This window comes from Microcebus murinus, chromosome 2 (genome assembly GCF_040939455.1).
Source record: "Microcebus murinus isolate Inina chromosome 2, M.murinus_Inina_mat1.0, whole genome shotgun sequence".
Classification (NCBI taxonomy): Eukaryota; Metazoa; Chordata; class Mammalia; order Primates; family Cheirogaleidae; genus Microcebus; species Microcebus murinus.
In genome coordinates, this window is record NC_134105.1 from 28,349,708 (window position 1) to 28,367,367 (window position 17,660).

Genomic DNA, 17,660 nt, shown 5'->3' on the forward strand with positions numbered 1-17,660 from the left:
CAAGGAATTTACAATTTTGAAGCATAGTCAGATATATAAACAAATTATAACTTCCTTTTTGAAAACGAGGCACACTCAAAGTTTTTGGGGTTTTTTTTTTTTTTTTGAGACAGAGTTTCACTCTGTTGCCCAGGCTAAAGTGCCGTGGTGTCTGCCTAGCTCACAACAACCTCAAACTCCTGGGCTCAGGAGATCCTCCTCCCTCAGCCTCCCGAGTAGCTGGGACTACAGACATGAGCCACTATGCCCAGCTAATTTTTTCTATATATTTTAGTTGGCCAATTAATTTCTTTCTATTTTAGTAGAGATAGGGTCTCGCTCTTGCTCAGGCTGGTTTTGAACTCCTGACGTTGAGCGATCCTGCCACGTAGGCCTCTCAGAGTGCTAGGATTACAGACATGAGCCACCACACTTGGCCTCACACTCAATGTTTTAAAGGATCACAGAGAAGAGAATGACAGTCAAAGCACTTAGCAAAACCCTAGCTCAAAGAAGTGCTATTTATGTCAAAGGACATATTTTTCAAATCTAAGCTCTAACTTTGGATCTGTTTATATATGTTTATATCATAAGAAAGCAATTTACTTGGACCACATTAGACCCTTATAAAATAACCATCACTAGGTTGCTTTTTATGTCCTTAGCTTTTGTCAGCCATAACAAGAAATATCCATATGAATTTTGCTTTTGCATTTGTTGTTCAAATCCTCATGATTGGTTTATTACATCATTCACTGTTTCCCAATAAAGTCACATGAGAAACTACCTTTAGAATTTAGTGATACAGGAAAAAAATTTCCTATGGTCTGTCTCCTATGGAATGAACTCATTCCCTTCAGATGACAAAATCTATTCAACATGCACTGTGTTTTCATTTTTGCCCTGGCATCTAGGAAGTTCAGAACTAAATTTTGTATTCGGTTACAGTCATGTTTAACCCCAGGATAACTGTGATCTTTTTCTCTGGCCCTAATATTTCATTTCTTATTTTCTAATCTATTGTAAACCTCCTTTATATTCTTATGGACAAGAGATGGAATAAAATAAAATTAATATTTGGTATGCTCAGTCCTTTTAGAATTATTTCTGCTATTTTACAAAGATAAATGCAAAAATACATGACCTATGTTATGCTCTTTAAAGAATTTGGAGAAACTGAAGAGGACCCAGAGAAAAGCAACAGAGAAGAGACTGGGAACAGAAAAGAATGGGAATTGAGATGGTAACCCCATATTCTCGAACTCAAATATTGGGGCACATTGCTCTGGCAATGAGCTATTAGAAAAGATTATCTGAAATTTGGACTGCTCTGAAAAATCCCAGAGATATGTTGAAGACAGATCTCAGAAGGCATGGTCATTATTAATATATATGAATAGTTAGAGAACATTTTATTGGATCACAGATCCCTTTAATGATCTGCTGAAAGCAATGGAACTGCTCCCCAGTAAAACACAGGGACACACAGTTTCTGAAAGCAGAACCCTCCTGTTATCTATTTATAGTTCCAGAGTATCAAAAGCTCTCTACAGCTGTTACTGCTGTAAAGAATTCAGATAGACCTGAGGAAGAACCTGAGCTGCCAAGTCAGATGTGGAAACTGGCAAATTGGCTATCAGCTGAAGTTCTTAACGCTGACACCATTCTCAGATGGTTTAAGCCAGTGGGTGTTTTCTGTTTGTTTTTAACTTTTTTAAGTAACAGACCTTTTTGATGAGCTGATTAAGGTATGGGAAAGTTATTGCAAAAATACCACAAAACACCCCACCACCACACCACAACTTTGCACATAATTTCATGAGGTTCTTGGACTTCCTAAAGCTCATCCTCAGATAATTTGGTTATTTTTAAGTGCAAGACTTCCGTGGACTCAGCGGAATGCCCTTGATGACCTTTAAGAATCGTCCTCTCTTTATCATGGGGACAAGAGAGGCCTAACAGGTTATGGGACCGAGAGTTACCAACCCCCGGTGGCCCCTCAACAGTCCCCTCCAAGTTCGCCCCTCCCTCCTTCCGTGCCGCGCAGGTGCGAAAACCTAAGAGGCCACCCAGGCGCGACGGTAGGAGCGCGGGGGGATGGGAACCTGGGAGGGGCGGAGGCGGGGGTGGGGACCTTCCCGATGTTGCTTGGTGACCACGCTCTCCGCCCAGACCGTTCCATTTCCTCAGCAGGGGGCACCGCGGGCCCGGCCATGGCTGACCAAACTCCCAGAGCGGCCCTCTTCCGGTTTCCCCCCCTCTGCCGGGCGGTGGCGCACGCCCGTGACGCCACAGAAGGCGGGGCCAGTGCCGCTGCCGGGTGCTAGAGGCGCCATTGGAGCCGGCTTGGCTTGTGAACCCCGCTGAGGAGCCGGAGGTTGGGCCGCAGTTACCGCCTCGTCTGCTCCTGGTCTTTGGCCCTTCAGCGGCATGGCGTGCGGGGCGACGCTGAAGCGGCCCATGGAGTTCGAGGCGGCGCTGCTGAGCCCCGGTTCGCCGAAGCGGCGGCGCTGTGCCCCTCTCCCCGGCCCCACTCCGGGCCTCAGGCCCCCGGACGCCGAGCCGCCACCACCGCCGCTTCAGACACAGACCCTACAGCCGACTCTGCAGCAGCCCGCCCCGCCCGGCAGCGAGCGGCGCCTTCCAACTCCGGGTAACCTATGCTGTTGCGGGCTTGGCAGGAAGCCAGGCCCAGGCATATTGGGGGGGGGGGTTATGAATGCCAGGCCAATTCACCCACGACCCCATCTTTGCCTTGAGAAAAGAGAACTGGGGTGCCGCAGAGCCTGGTTGCTTCTGGGGATGGGAGATATCCGGGAGAGGTAGTGGAGCCACTGTCGGTTTTCGGTTTTCCTGGAACTGGAGATTCCGGAGGGGTGGGCACCAAGAGGAATGTGGGAATACCCCTGGCCGTTCAGGGCCCTCCCCGTCCCTGAAGCCCCTCCTGCCTCCGCTGCCCGGGCCTGCACTGAGCCGCTCTGCAGATCCAGTGGGCCATGGAAAATTGGATTCTACTCACGAACCCGGCCTTGAGGATGGGAGTGGGGGCGGGTTAATGGGAAGGGGCGTGAGTGTGTGTTGTTCTGCACTGTACTGTAGCCTGTAAGAAGACCTATTTCCAGAAGTCTTCAGGGACCGGTGGCTGCCGGAAGAATCAGGGAATCCGATTTCAACCTGACCATTTCAGAGGGACTGGCCGTGTTCTTTTATTGTATGGCTATTGTCTTGTACCATATATGGCTTGAAATCGGTAGGTCGTTAGCTAGAATTTGAGAATCCTTCACCGTACCGAGGTTCTGAAAGCAAGAAGTCAACCCACCGTAATACAGGGATTCTCCTTCAATAAGGCATTCCACTTTGGCCAAGGAAAAGGAAGGGCTGGTCTTACAGTAAAGATACCAAATCATAGTTCAGGAGTAGAGGAGAAAGTGCATCAGCATTAATATTCAGCAGTTTTTAAGGGCTCCCAGAAATGAGGGGGGCTCAGAAATGGACTTTGGCCAGTCATTTCTTTGGGTGTTTTTCTATTGCTCAAGCTTAAGAAAAACCTTGAAATTACTTTATAATCATTCTTTCCTCACCCCTTTTCACTTACCAGTTGCCATTAGGTTTCATTTCCTCCTTACTTTGCATATCCACAGGCAGATTTCAGGCCCTCATCCTCACAGCAAGATTCCTGCCGCTCTCTGAGCCCTCCCAGAGTTTATATCCTTACTGGTGTTCCTCTCCACTTTATCCTGGCATTCAAAGATATCTCACCTAGTCAGTTTTTTATATATTTTCTTCAAACTGTACCTCTCTTCTTTCCTCCAGACCCACCCTTCTGTGCCTGTATCATATTTTCCCCTATTTGCTAAGCCCAATGGAGTCATTTCTTCAAGTTTCTCATCCATACCTGACTAACCTGCTGTTAAAGAACTCTGTTCTACTTTAAATTCCCTGGCCACCTAATGTTGTATAACCTTATGTACAGAATGAGATAATATTTTCAAAAGTTCTTTTTAAAGAGCCCTCAAAAGTGGAGGTGGGGAAGGCATAGATGTCTCTACTTGCAGTGATATTTTTTTCTTCCAGGACTCCTGAAGATTCCCAGAGATAGTCACATAATCTTTTGGGGTCTCACTCCTATGAAGTGAACGTTACACTTGTCCTATCTTTTGTTGAGGATCCATCGAGATAACTGCAAAAAGTATTTTGGAAAATACAAAGTGATGGGTTTTATGTAAATGTTTTCTTCAATACTGCCGTCTACATTAATTCTGTTATAGTTCACATTTTAATAATTATTGATTGTGGGATTTTTTTTCTTTTTTTTTTTCTCTATCTCACTTTGTCACTGGGGACTAGGGTGCTGTGATTGTCAGCCTAGCTCACAGCAATCTGAAACTCCTGGGCTCAAGCAATCCTCCTGTCTCAGCTTCCCAAGTAGCTGAGACTACAGGCACATGCCACCAGGTCTGGCTCATTTTTTCTGTTTTTGGTAGAGATGGGCTCTTGCTCTTGCTCAGGCTGGTCTCCCAACTCCTTTTTTTTGAGACAGTCTCGCTTTGTTGCCTAGGCTAGACTGAGTTCCCTGGCGTCAGCCTAGCTCACAGCAACCTCAAACTCCTGGGCTCAAGCGATCCAACTGCCTCAGCCTCCCAAATAGCTGGGACTACAGGCATGTGCCACCATGCCCAGCTGATTTTTTCTATATCTATTAGTTGGCCAATTAATTTCTTTCTATTTATAGTAGAGACAGGGTCTCCTGACCTTGAGCAATCCTCCCCACTCGGCCTCCCAGAGTGCTAGGATTACAGGTGTGAGCCACCTCCCCTGGTGATGATCATTGAATGTATTTGTCTGAATATGGCAGAGTGCTATAATGGGGCACTGTTTTTTTTTTTTTTTTTTTTTTTTTTTTTTTTTTTGAGACAGTCTTACTCTGTTGCCTTGGCTAGAGTGCTGTGGCACCAGCCTAGCTCACAGCAACCTCAAACTCCTGGGCTCAAGCGATCCTTCTGCCTCAGCTTCCTGAGTAGCTGAGACTATAGGCATGTGTCACCATGCCTGGCTAATTTTTTTCTATATATTTTATTTATTTTATTTTATTGTATTTTATTTTATTTATTTATTTATTTTTGAGACAGAGTCTTGCTTTGTTGCCCAGGCTAGAGTGAGTGCCGTGGCATCAGCCTAGCTCACAGCAACCTCAAACTCCTGGGCTCAGGCAATCCTGCTGCCTCAGCCTCCCAAATAGCTGGGACTACAGGCATGCACCACCATGCCCGGCTAATTTTTTCTATATATATTAGTTGGCCAATTAATTTCTTTCTATTTATAGTAGAGACAGGGACTCACTCTTGCTCAGGCTGGTCTCAATCTCCTGACCTTGAGCAATCCGCCCACCTCGGCCTCCCAGAGTGCTAGGATTACAGGCGTGAGCCACCGTGCCCAGCCTATTTTATTTATTTATTTATTTATAAACAGAGTCTTGCTTTGTTGCCCAGGCTAGAGTGAGTGCTATGGCGTCAGCCTAGCTCACAGCCACTTCAAACTCTCTGGGCTCAAGCAATCCTGCTGCCTCAGCCTCCCGAGTAGCTGGGACCACAGGCATGTGCCACCATGCCCGGCCAATTTTTTCTATATATTTTAGTTGGCCAGTTAATTTCTTTCTATTTTAGTAGAGATAGGGTCTCGCTCTTGCTCAGGCTGGTCTCGAACTCCTGAGCTCAAACGATCCTCCTGCCTCAGCCTCCCAGAGTGCTAGGATTATAGGCATGACCTACTTCACCCAGCCAGGGCACTGTTTTTTTAAATCTTAAAATATAATTTTTGGGCCGGGCGCGGTGGCTCACGCCTGTAATCCTAGTTCTCTGGGAGGCCGAGGCGGGCGGATTGCTCGAGGTCAGGAGTTCGAAACCAGCCTGAGCAAGAGCGAGACCCCGTCTCTAGTATAAATAGAAAGAAATTAATTGGCCAAATAATATATATAGAAAAAATTAGCCGGGCATGGTGGCACATGCCTGTAGTCCCAGCCACTTGGGAGGCTGAGGCAGAAGGATTGCTTGAGCCCGGGAGTTTGAGGTTGCTGTGAGCTAGGCTGACGCCACGGCACTCATTCTAGCCTAGGCAACAAAGCGAGACTCTGTCTCAAAAAAAAAAAAAAATCTAATTTTTGCAAAGATCATGCAAACTAGTTTCCTGGTTATTTGTGTTAAAATGTTTTATCTAAAATATTCATTTGTAAAGATCAGTTATGTTTCTTTTTTTTTAACCTGACATTGTGAACACATCAGTTATGTTTCTTAATGCTTATTGGAATATGGTTCTATTATGATAGAAATACAAATATTAATCATTATTTGGTGCTTTGGCTTAAGTGAAGGATATCTTTTTGATTAAAAAGGAAGAATGGGCCGGGCGTGGTGGCTCACGCCTGTAATCCTAGCACTTTGGAAGGCCGAGGCGGGCGGATTGCTCAAGGTCAGGAGTTCGAAACCAGCCTGAGCCGAGACCCCGTCTCTACCAAAAAAAAAATAGAAATAAATTAATTGACCAACTAAAAATACATGTACAAAAAATTAGCCAGGCGTGGTGGCGCATGCCTGTAGTCCCAGCTACTCGGGATGCTGAGGCAGTAGGATCGCTGAGCCCCGGAGATTGAGGTTGCTGTGAGCCAGGCTGACGCCACGGCACTCACTCTAGCCTGGACAACAAAGTGAGACTCTGTCTCAAAAAAAAAAAAAAAAAAAGGAAGAATGGGAGCGGGAATGATGCTATACAAATAGAATAAACCAACTAATGGAAAATAGAGTTTAAAAATCAGTGACTTCATTTTCTAACATCACAGTTGTTATCTCAAGGGTTGTAAACTCTCAGAAGTGGTCAAGAAATTGTTTTTACCTCACTCTATAAAAAGATATGTGTAACACAGGTTGAGCATTTCTAATCCAAGAATCTGAAATCCAAAATGCTCCAAAATGCTGCCAACATGACACTCAAAGGAAATACTCATTGGGTCATTTCAGATTTCAGGTTAGGGATGCTCAACTGGTAAGGATGATGCAAATATTCCAAAATGTGAAACAATTCTGTCTCAAACGTTTTGGATTAGGGATATTTGACCTGTTTAGCACTTTTTGTGGAAGGGTCCTATAAAATTAAGTCTTTCATTGCTTAAATTTTTATTGAGTGCTGGGTGGACGACAGGCATGAATGGGAGTTGCTGACCTCAAGGAGATGTTTGTAGACATAGAGTAAGTCTAGATGCAAAGCAATTAATTGATCATGACATGAGAGTTGGGGAATAACTTCTGCATTGAGATAGCATATTAGCTGAGTCTTGAGTAATGTTTGGGGGCCAGCCTCATTTGAAGCACAGGGAAATTACTAGAACAAAGGCCAGAAAACCCACAAAATAAGGAAAGAATAATTTAATGTTAACTGCATTGTTGTAGGATATGGAACTGGGAAAATAAATAGGGGTCGAGTCTTGGAAGGCATTGAATGCCATGTTCAAGAGGTTGGATTTTGGTCTGCAGCAGCTTGGAACCACTGTAGAGGGTTGTTTTTTGTTTTTGTTTTTAAATATTTTTAGTTGGCCAATTAATTTCTTTCTATTTTTAGTAAAGACGGGGTCTCACTCTTACTCAGGCTGGTTTCGAACTCCTGACCAAGTTCCCACTGAGTTTGGAACTCCTTGAGCGATCCGCTCACCTCGGCCTCCCAGAGTGCTAGGATTATAGGCATGAGCCACCATGCCCAGCCACTGTAAGAGTTTTAAGGGCTGGCCTAGCCTGATATAATCTAGAAACACAACTTCAAATAATAGTGGGAGACAAGGATTAAAATTATTGTCCACTGTTAAAAAGATTTACATTTTTCTTTTTTAAAACTTTCCTGTTTTATGTGGCCTTCTTTGGAAGAAAATCGTATCTACTTGAGCTTGCTAGTCTTTCTACCAGCCTCAAAGTTGTACCTTTCCATTTGTTCACTTTACCATACAGGAGGCAGTTAGAGGTTTATCAAAGACCTTCTGTTCCCATGGGTATTGTCCTCATACTTTTCCTTTCTTGTTTCAAGTCTTTGCAGTTTCTTACATCCCTGTCTTGAATTTGGCAAGTATGCAGTTGAGGAATAATGCATTATAAAAATGAAATGAAAAAAACTTCATAAATTGAGAGATCTCAAATATGAACTTCATAGCACTCTTAAAGGCAACCATTGTGCATTGCTAATCCTACATTTTTCCAGTTTTAGGCTGACAGTTATGGAATTTAACTATGTATGGAGCCATTTAGAGTTCCTATCCGTTCCTGGACTGGATCATCACTTGTTATGGTGTTATTATTATCTCTAATTTTGATTTTCACTACCTTATCAGATAGGCATTTGAAATTTATATTGAAGAACTAGACTAAAGGTCCTAAATGACTTCCCAAGGTTATAGACACACAGCTAGGAAGAAGCAAAGTGGGATTATTAACACCTCCCACCATTAAAAAAATATTGAGAGTATACACTAGAATAATAAGAGTTGGGGTGGATACAATTTTCTGGAATTCTTTTTTTTCTTAGGAGACTTTATTACCTAGAGAATGAATACAGTATAATACTACAAAAATGAAGAACTTGAAAACCACATCCTTTCAAATTCTTTTATTGTCTTTAGGAGTGTACTTCAAAGTGGTTAGTAATTTGTGTTTCCTGGACTCCCTTTAATAGAGTTAGCAAATTTGGTTTGTGATTACCTTGACTCAGAATAGTAATCTGAAGTCCACCAAATATTGCCTCTTGAAGGATCAGAATTCTTTTCTAAGCCCTGACCATCAGTCCCAAGCAGTAAACCTCAGCTCTTCCCCTGGTTGGTTAGTGTCCAGGCTGTGAACATAATGGTTTCTGCTGTCCTCTTTTCCAAAGATCTTAAGAGTACTGTATGGGACAAGAGCTTTGTTATTAGAAGGCCTTGGGTGGTAAGAGACTTCCTTTTAATACCCTAGTTTGAGAAATTATAAAACTTAAAGGAGGTCAAAAATAGTACGCTATTAGGTAATGGGAGGTTTCTTTTACTGTAAATTGTGCTAATCACCCATCAAAGGGCAGATCTAGTCTTCATTGCCACAGGAATGAAGGAAACTCTGGATGACTTATGCCAAAATAGCCCCACTATTCTGTGCATTGTTGAAATAGTGGCGATAAGAGTACACTGTCTCTGGGGCTAGAGGGGGAATGTTTATATGGGGGGAAGGAAGAGATTGAGGCCTACATGCTAAAGGGACTATCTAAAGTCTAATCAAAAGACCTTGTCTCTTCCCACTTGTTAAGAGTTTGAAGAAATGACACAATAAAGTGAAAGCTCAAGTTTATTTCTTTTTCATTAGAGCAAATTTTTCAGAACATAAAACAAGAATATAGTCGTTATCAGAGGTGGAGACATTTAGAAGTTGTTCTTAATCAGAGTGAAGCTTGTGCTTCGGAAAGTCAACCTCACTCCTCAGCACTCACAGCACCTAGTTCTCCAGGTAAGCCTGCTTGTGTAAAATCCATTTAAGAGTTTGTAAATCGTATTTATGATGGTTTCCCAATCCAGAATTGATCTTCTCTAATGTAACACAATTGGTAAAGTGGATACATTATATTACTACTTATAAATACTTTTAAAACCATAAAGTCATAAAACTGGAAAAGACCTTAGATTGATTTGATTGTGCTTCCATCTAACCAATACAAGAGCATCCTCATCTATAACTGCAATGTGTAATACTGTGGCCATTAGCCATGTGTGGCTGTTCAATTTAAAATTAATTAAAATTAAATAAAATGTAAAAATTCATTTTCTCAGATGCAGCAGTCGCATTTCAAGTGCTCAGTAGCCACATATGGCTGTTTTATTGGATCTATAGGACACTTCCATCATTGCAGAACATTCTGTTGGACAGTGCTGCTCTGTAACATCATTGCCAGGAGGTCAGAGAGGATGTGCTCAAAAGTAGAATCTCAAGGTTGGAGAGAATCTTCATGGTCATGTAGGAAACCAATCTTGCCTGCCATATTGCTTGCTGTTGGGGTTCAACAGCCCAGTGTTAGAACATCTCCAGTGATGGTGAACTCTGTCTCCTTTAACAGTAGGGGAGAATGTTTCCTCACAACGTACTTTATTTTTTAACAGTTCTAAGGGTTATTAAAAGTTACCTTGATTTAAAAATTGTCTCTTTACAGAATGTAAATTGGTGTTTGCCAGGAGCTAGGGGGAGGGGAGAATGGGAAGATAAGGGCTTAATAGGTGAGGAGTTATACTTTCTGTAGTGATGGGAATGTTTTGGCACTAAATACCATTGTTTGCTTTAAAATGGTTAATTCTATTTTATGTTAATTTAACATCAATATGTTTTTAAAAAAAAAAATTGTTTCCCTATAATCCAAAGCTTGTAGCTCTGGAACAACACCATTTCTGATTGCTCTTGTACATACATAAATGATAGATCTTTCAGTGGTTACAACTAGCAATCTTGAGATTTTAGTAATATAGTTTTGAAGTAATAGAATATGTTATGGGGCCGGGCGCTGTGGCTCACGCCTGTAATCCTAGCTCTTGGGAGGCCGAGGCGGGCGGATTGCTCAAGGTCAGGAGTTCAAAACCAGCCTGAGCAAGAGCGAGACCCCGTCTCTACTATAAATAGAAAGAAATTAATTGGCCAACTGATATATATATATAAAAAATTAGCCGGGCATAGTGGCGCATGCCTGTAGTCCCAGCTACTCGGGAGGCTGAGGCAGAAGGATCACTGGAGCCCAGGAGTTTGAGGTTGCTGTGAGCTAGGCTGACGCCACGGCACTCACTCTAGCCTGGACAACAAAGCGAGACTCTGTCTCAAAAAAAAAAAAAAAAGAAAAAAAAAAAAAAAAAAAAAAAAAAAAGAATATGTTATGGGTATGACTGGCTAGATGGTTGGGTCAGGTTTTATTTGTAGGGGAAAAGATACACTCTAATTAGTTTAAGCAAAAAAAATATTTGTTTCAAGTTGTTCAATAGCTTACAAGCTAACTAAGAAGGCTGAAGAAAAAGATTGTAGTCTAAGCTTTCAGGAACGCCTCAGAACTGGGCTACCTACCACCGGGGCTGCTTTTTTTTTTTTTAATCATGATCAGAAGGCCACCCATGGAATCTCTTTTTCCAGTTGCCAGCTCTAGAGTCAGGCTGCTTCTGTTTTAGCCTCACCGCCAGAATAGATGCCTAGTGCAAGCTTATCCCTCCACTTATCTTAGTACTGAATTCAAAGCTTTTGTGAGTGAATCTGATTGGCAGAACCTAACCACATCAGAAATTTTAGCTACCAAGGAGTCTGAAAAATGTTGTTTGAATTTCAGAGCCTCTACTGGGAAAAAGACTGAGGAGAAACTAGAAGGAAGTTACAATAAGTGTTTAGGCAAAGGAATCCATAGTGTCTACCACAAACGTTCTGGTTCTTATAATGTTAGGTTTCTATGTTTTCTAGCATTCCAATGGATATTTTGGTTTCTAACTTTACTATTTTAGGAACATTTCACTCTTCTCAACCTGAATTCAGAAGGGATCTAGGATGAGCTGTGTAGTACCTAATTGTCTCCATTCATGCTTCAAAAAGAGATTCTTGTCTGGGTACAGTGGCTCATGCCTATCATCCTAGCACTTTGGGAGGCCAAGGCAAGAGGATTGCTTGAGTCCAGGTGTTCAAGACCAGCCTGAGCAACACAGCAAGACTATCACTACAAAAATTTTTTTGTTTTTTTGAAACAGAGTCTCACTCTGTTGCCCAAGCTAAAGTGCTGTGGCATCAGCCTAGCTCACATCAACCTCAAACTCCTGGGCTTAGGCAATCAATCTTCCTGCCTCAGCCTCCTGAATAGCTGGGATTACAGGTATGTGCCACCATGCCCGGTTAATATATATATATATATAAAATTTTTTTTTAGGTGTCCAGCTAATTTCTTTCTATTTTTAGTAGAGATGGGGTCTTGCTTTTGCTCAGGCTGGTCTCAAACTCCTGAGCTCAAATGATCTGCTCGCCTCTTGCCTCCCAGAATGCTAGGATTACGGGCTAGAGTGTTGTGGCATCAGCCTAGCTCACAGCACCTCAAACTCCTGGGCTCAAGCAATCCTCCTGCCTCAGCCTCCCAAGTAGCTGGGATTACAGGCATGCGCCACTATGCCCGGCTAATTTTTTCTAAATATGTTTAGTTGGCCAATTAATTTCTTTCTATTTTTAGTAGAGGCGGGGTTTTGCTCTTGCTTAGGCTGGTTTTGAACTTCTGACCTTGAGTGATCCACCTGCCTCGGCTTCCCAGAGTGCTAGTACAAAACTTTTTAAAAATTTTTTGCTGGTCATAGTGGTACACCCCTGTAGTCCCAGCTACTTGGGGGACTGAGGTATGAAGATCACTTGAGCCCCAGGAGTTTGAGGTTGCAGTGAGCTATGGCACCACTGCACTCTAGCCCAGGCAACAGAGTAAGAAGACTCTGCCAAAAAAAAAAGAAAGAGAAAACAAATTCTTTGTGAATGTTTGAACTTATTAAGAACTTGATTTGATGACCTTAAAGATTAATGACTTTGCTAACAGTTTTTCTCCTGAGCCTTAAACTTCCCATTTTTATCAGAATCGCCTGTAGGGTTTAAAATAAAAGACACCCAAGCCCTGACCAGGAATTAAATCAGGACATGTATCCTTTTTTGTTGTTGTTAATGTTACAGATAATTATTATGCACCTTCTTGTTTAAACATAGGTCTAGGTTACCTCCAAAGATCTTGGTAATTCTCATGCTATGAATCTACTTTCTCTAATCCATACTAGAGGTTTTATATCAGCTTTAAACTCTTTGTTCTTGTCACTTATGATCATTGACTATGGGCTCAGATTGTTACGGCATCAGAGCTGTTTTTGTCTATAGATCAGCTAACACAACTAAATACATGTTGTTCCTACTTCTCAATTTACCTTTGGCTTTGTAAAACAAGTGGCAGAAACTGAAAGTATTTTGCAAAAATATTACACATAAAGTAATGAAAATTGAAGTTTTTCTAAACAGTTTTTATGTATCGTGAGAGCTGTTTATATGAAGCTGTTAATTCTAAATCTTAGAACTATTGCTAGGTTATATTGTGTAAACTAGATTTATCTTTTGCCCAGGTACCTCCTGGATGAAGAAGGACCAGCCCACCTTTACCCTCCGACAAGTTGGAATAATATGTGAGCGTCTCTTAAAAGACTATGAAGATAAGATTCGGGAGGAGTATGAGCAAATCCTCAATACCAAACTAGCAGGTAGACTGAGGCAGTGACTATGCCATTGTTGTTAAATAGGGTTCAGTAAGAATTAACCCCAGTTAAATTTGAAAAATAGACTAGGGCTTTCATATAAGAGGGTTTATTTTATTTTATTTTACATTCAATGTCCAGGCTTTAATTTGAAATTCTGTTCCAGATGCCACTCCACAGCATACAGTACACATTCCTTCACACTTGAAGGGAAAAATCCTTAAGAGTTCACCACATGTGGGTGTTGTTATTTTTAGCATAAGCTTTTGTTCTTCTATAAGAAGTATCTCATAAGAGGGTTTTTTGAATTGTGAGTATTGAGGTTACTGTTTGTTGATTGTGAATTTGTCATTTATACCTTATATGGAAAGACTTTCCATTTGTATTTTTGAGAGGAGATTAAACAAGCTCTTACAAGGATTTTCCATATGAATAAAGGCACTGAGTAGGCCATTTAGGCTAGCTGGCAGGTAAACTATTGGTTGGGATATGGTACTAACCTTTCAACTAGTGTTTGGGTGTAGTGTTGTCAGTATATTCAGACTTCCTATTGGGAGTCACTTTGTAGATGAGAGGGGTATTGGACATCCTGTTATTTGAGAGATATAATAGGGTAAAGCAAGGCTAGCTCAGGCTAGATAACAAAGGTAATGATCAGTGATGGCAACAAATAGAGCCTTCTGTGAAAGGAAGGGATCTGAATCAGGAATAGAAAGTAGTACCTGTTGAGTGAAAGTGGATGATGTTCCACATTAAACACACAATGCTATATATTAAGCACAGATCTCATCATATTCCTCTTCTGATCAAAGTCCTTAACTATACCCTATCACTGATGGGATACAGTTCAAGATCTGTTGCTTAGGGTGACAGTGTAATTAAGAAATTTATGGGCAGCTTTCATGCAATGCTGCTGTGTACTTACCAGGGAGAAGTGAAGAAGCACTACTTCTTCCTGTAACAATATTGTTTCCCAGTCTGGTGACCCACAGAACATGGTTCTGCAGAATGTTAATTGATCTGCTTTATATTGGCAACTGATGGGTTAAGCCAAGTTAAGTGGGTTCCTTTTAGTAGAACTTCTTTGAGCCTTTAATATGCTATAACATGTATTATAAGAAGCAGCTGTAGGCCATTAATCCTTTAATCCTAGTATTTTGGGAGGCTGAAGCAGGAGGATCACCTGAGACACCCTGGCAACAGAGTGAGACCCTGTTTCTTTTTTTTTTTTTTTTTTTTTGAGACAGAGTCTCACTTTGTTGCCCAGGCTAGAGTGAGTGCCGTAGCGTCTGGCTCACAGCAACCTCAATCTCCGGGGCTCAGTGATCCTTCCGCCTCAGCCTCCCGAGTAGCTGGGACTACAGGCATGCGCCACCATGCCCGGCTAATTTTTTGTATATATATTTTTAGTTGGTCAATTAATTTCTTTCTATTTTTGGTAGAGACGGGGTCTCGCTCAGGCTGGTTTCGAACTCCTGACCTTGAGCAATCCGCCCGCCTCGGCCTCCCAAAGTGCTAGGATTACAGGCGTGAGCCACCGCGCCCGGCCAAGACCCTGTTTCTTAAAAAAATAAAAATAAGAACTTCTAGTATATCATTCCCTCTTCTACTTCAATATTGTTCAGATCAGCTGGCTCTAAGTCACTTCTTTGTTCACAGATGTGAAGCTGCCTTCTACTGAGTTTCCCTTCAGAAGGTGATGCTTCTGTAGAACTGTCTGCAATTACATGGCATAAAATTTTCTCTTAGCTTTCCTGACATTCCACACCGCTTCCACTCATGTTTTTCACTCAATGTATATGTTAAAATTTATAGGAAGGAAAAAGCTTCAAGTCCCATAGGAGATTTTCTGAAATTTGCTGGCCTATAGTAGTGAGCATATCTCTCTGTTTTGGGAGGTGGTTAGTAGGGGGTGGAGTTATGTGGGGGGGGGAATTATGAAAACATTATTATAGATAATTGGTGTCCAAATCTAGAAGCCAGATACCTGGCTCTGGGATCTAAGAGGAAGGGTCAGACCTCAGAGTGATTTATACAAAGAGGGCTAAGAGGGTGAAGAATTCAAACTGGGAAGCTAGATGTGATCCTGACAGTTGATTCTTAAAAAAGTTGGGGAAGCTTCTGGGGATAAATATATACTGTCTTTCTCTTCACAGAACAATATGAATCTTTTGTGAAATTCACACATGATCAGATTATGCGACGGTATGGGACAAGGCCAACAAGCTGTAAGTATTGTCTAGTTTTTCTTTGAATTTTCCAAGTTTAAGAACAAGATTTTGACACTGAATATCTTGTCTCTTGAGAGCAAAAAGCTCCAGTGAAGTAAAATAATAGCTAAGAATACTTAAGTGCCCAGCACTGTGCCAAACCCTTTAAATCCTCACCAAAGCTTCTGTAATCCTCGTTGTCATCCTTTGAGGCAGGGACTATTATTATCTCCATTTTACAGACAAGAATAGCATTTAAAGAGGTTGTATAATTTGTTCAAGCTCATATCCTAGTAGTTCAGGCAGGGTTGAACTTAGGTGGTCTAACTCTAGCACCAATTTGTTTGTTACCTATATTTTCTCCAGAATGATAGTTCCAATTGTTTTTTTCTTCTTTTTTTGAGACAGAGTCTCGCTTTGTTGCCCAGGCTAGAGTGAGTGCCATGGCGTCAGCCTAGCTCACAGCAACCTCAAATTCCTGGGCTCAAGCGATCCTCCTGCCTTAGCCTCCCAAGTAGCTGGGACTACAGGCACATGCCTCAAAGCCTGGCTAATTTTTCTATTTTTAGCAAAGACCGGGTCTCACCATTGCTCAGGCTGATCTTGAACTCTTGAGCTAAAGCGATTCTCCCTCCCACCTTGGCCTCGAAGAGTGCTAGGATTTCAGGTGTGAGCCACCACACCTGGCCCCAGTTGTTATATATGAAAATTGATTGCTTAAACTAATTTATCAAGTGCATGGTCAGGAATTCTTATTCTAAACATCTTGCAACTACCAGTTAACGCAAGACATGATTTGTAAACAGCTGAATTTGAGTCAGGTTTCTTAAATTCTTGAGGTTTAATTCTTTTTAAGTGGCAGCTCATGCTGTTTATCACATTTACTGTTATTTTAAAAAGCATGACACTACATTTTTTGTATTCTGAAGCTTGTTTTTTTATTCCTAATTTATAGATGTGTCCTGAAGCTTTGTTGCATAACTGGGTACCAGGTTTGACCTCAAGAGATGGCTGCTGTACACTTTTTGCAACTGGTTTGATATCACATTTCAGCTCCAACTTTTCATCCTGAGAACACTTAACTGTTTCTGCAGGTCCATTTTATACAACTTGAAAGACCTTAAAACTTTCTGGTTGCCACAAGCATATCTTTCTTTTCTGCTCATCCAATAAACAGCTGTGCCCTACTGTGATAGATTTTCCAAACAAAAATACCTGGAGCAGCAGTTTAGCAAAATATGCCTTTAGTGGCACTCAACAAATGGAGTTTCCCCAAGCACAGTTCTGTAAGAAGTGTGTGTGAGAGTGTGTGTATATGTGTGTATGTGTATTTTAAGTTATTATTTGTATTGTGCAAATTTTTTTTTTGGTCTTGGGGATTCTGGCTGTGAATTTGATGCACGACAATTATGGTTTAAAACATTTGCTTGGTCTACAGAAAGAAGATCATTAATGTTTTGTGACCATATAAGTTGTAACAGTGGATTGTTTTATGTGTAGGTATTATTGTTAAATACAGGGACTGTTTCCAGGCACAGAATATGAATCATAAGTTAGGATGGACATTAGATGTGATTATGATGATATAGCGAAGGTCTGCGGTCCTAGATCTACAAATGTGCAGCGAGAAGTTAGAACAAACTGGAGACAGGCCATTGACACATGGACTCTGCCTAGCTGTGTTAGAAAAATACTTTGACTCCAAGCCTTAAAATACCCACATGGAGTCAGTGCTCACCTCATTTACACAATCAGCTCCCTGGACACTGAACTTCTAAAGGGAGAAAGTCTCCCCTGCAGCAGGAGCAATCAGGGTTTGCTCGGGAGCATAACTTAGGTGAGCATGGGCCTGAGGCTAGGCCAGGCCCAGGTAGCGTTACTACTTGGGAGGAGCCATTTCGCCTTTGTATCAGTTATTAAAAATAGAATTTGGATCCTTCGGTCAGGTTCCCCCAAATTCTTTTGATGTGTCCATGTTCAACTGCTTGAGCTTTGTTTTGGCAACCCCCTGCCCAAAGTTGCTTATGGGCTGCTCTTCACCTTTTTTCCAAGGCTGAAGAACAGAAAGTAGCCTCTGTTTTGAGGAGGTGGAAGTTAAGTATACATTTATTTTTTACTGTGACTTGTTCAGGACCACATTTTACAAAATGCCTTGTTTCCCTTATTATTGTTTCTGGAAAGGAAAGTTCTATTAA

The 17,660-nt window shown here is 41.7% G+C and overlaps 1 protein-coding gene across 2 annotated transcripts; it reads left to right on the plus strand.

Moving 5' to 3' along the window:
- The first annotated feature begins 2,275 nt into the window (after positions 1–2,275).
- AKIRIN1 (akirin 1) lies at positions 2,276–16,658 on the plus strand. Of its 2 annotated transcripts, XM_012779895.3 has the most exons (5): positions 2,276–2,632; positions 9,342–9,482; positions 13,127–13,261; positions 15,412–15,483; positions 16,421–16,658. In XM_012779895.3, the coding sequence occupies exons 1-5, from the start codon at positions 2,410–2,412 to the stop codon at positions 16,429–16,431; spliced, it is 582 nt and encodes a 193-aa protein (XP_012635349.1). In that variant the 5' UTR covers positions 2,276–2,409; the 3' UTR covers positions 16,432–16,658. The 2 variants fall into 2 exon arrangements, 1 of the variants encoding a protein (XP_012635349.1); XR_012914347.1 differs by lacking the exons at positions 15,412–15,483; positions 16,421–16,658 and adding an exon at positions 9,803–9,962 and having other exon boundaries at positions 13,127–13,214.
- Positions 16,659–17,660: the final 1,002 nt, after the last annotated feature.

Coding starts and splice junctions, on each gene's coding strand:
- AKIRIN1 (XM_012779895.3), top strand. CDS start 2,410: ATGGCGTGCGGGGCGACGCTGAAGCGGCCCATGGAGTTCGAGGCGGCG. Junction 9,483..13,126: donor CACAGCACCTAGTTCTCCAG/GTAAGCCTGCTT, acceptor TCTTTTGCCCAG/GTACCTCCTGGATGAAGAAG. Junction 13,262..15,411: donor CCTCAATACCAAACTAGCAG/GTAGACTGAGGC, acceptor TTCTCTTCACAG/AACAATATGAATCTTTTGTG.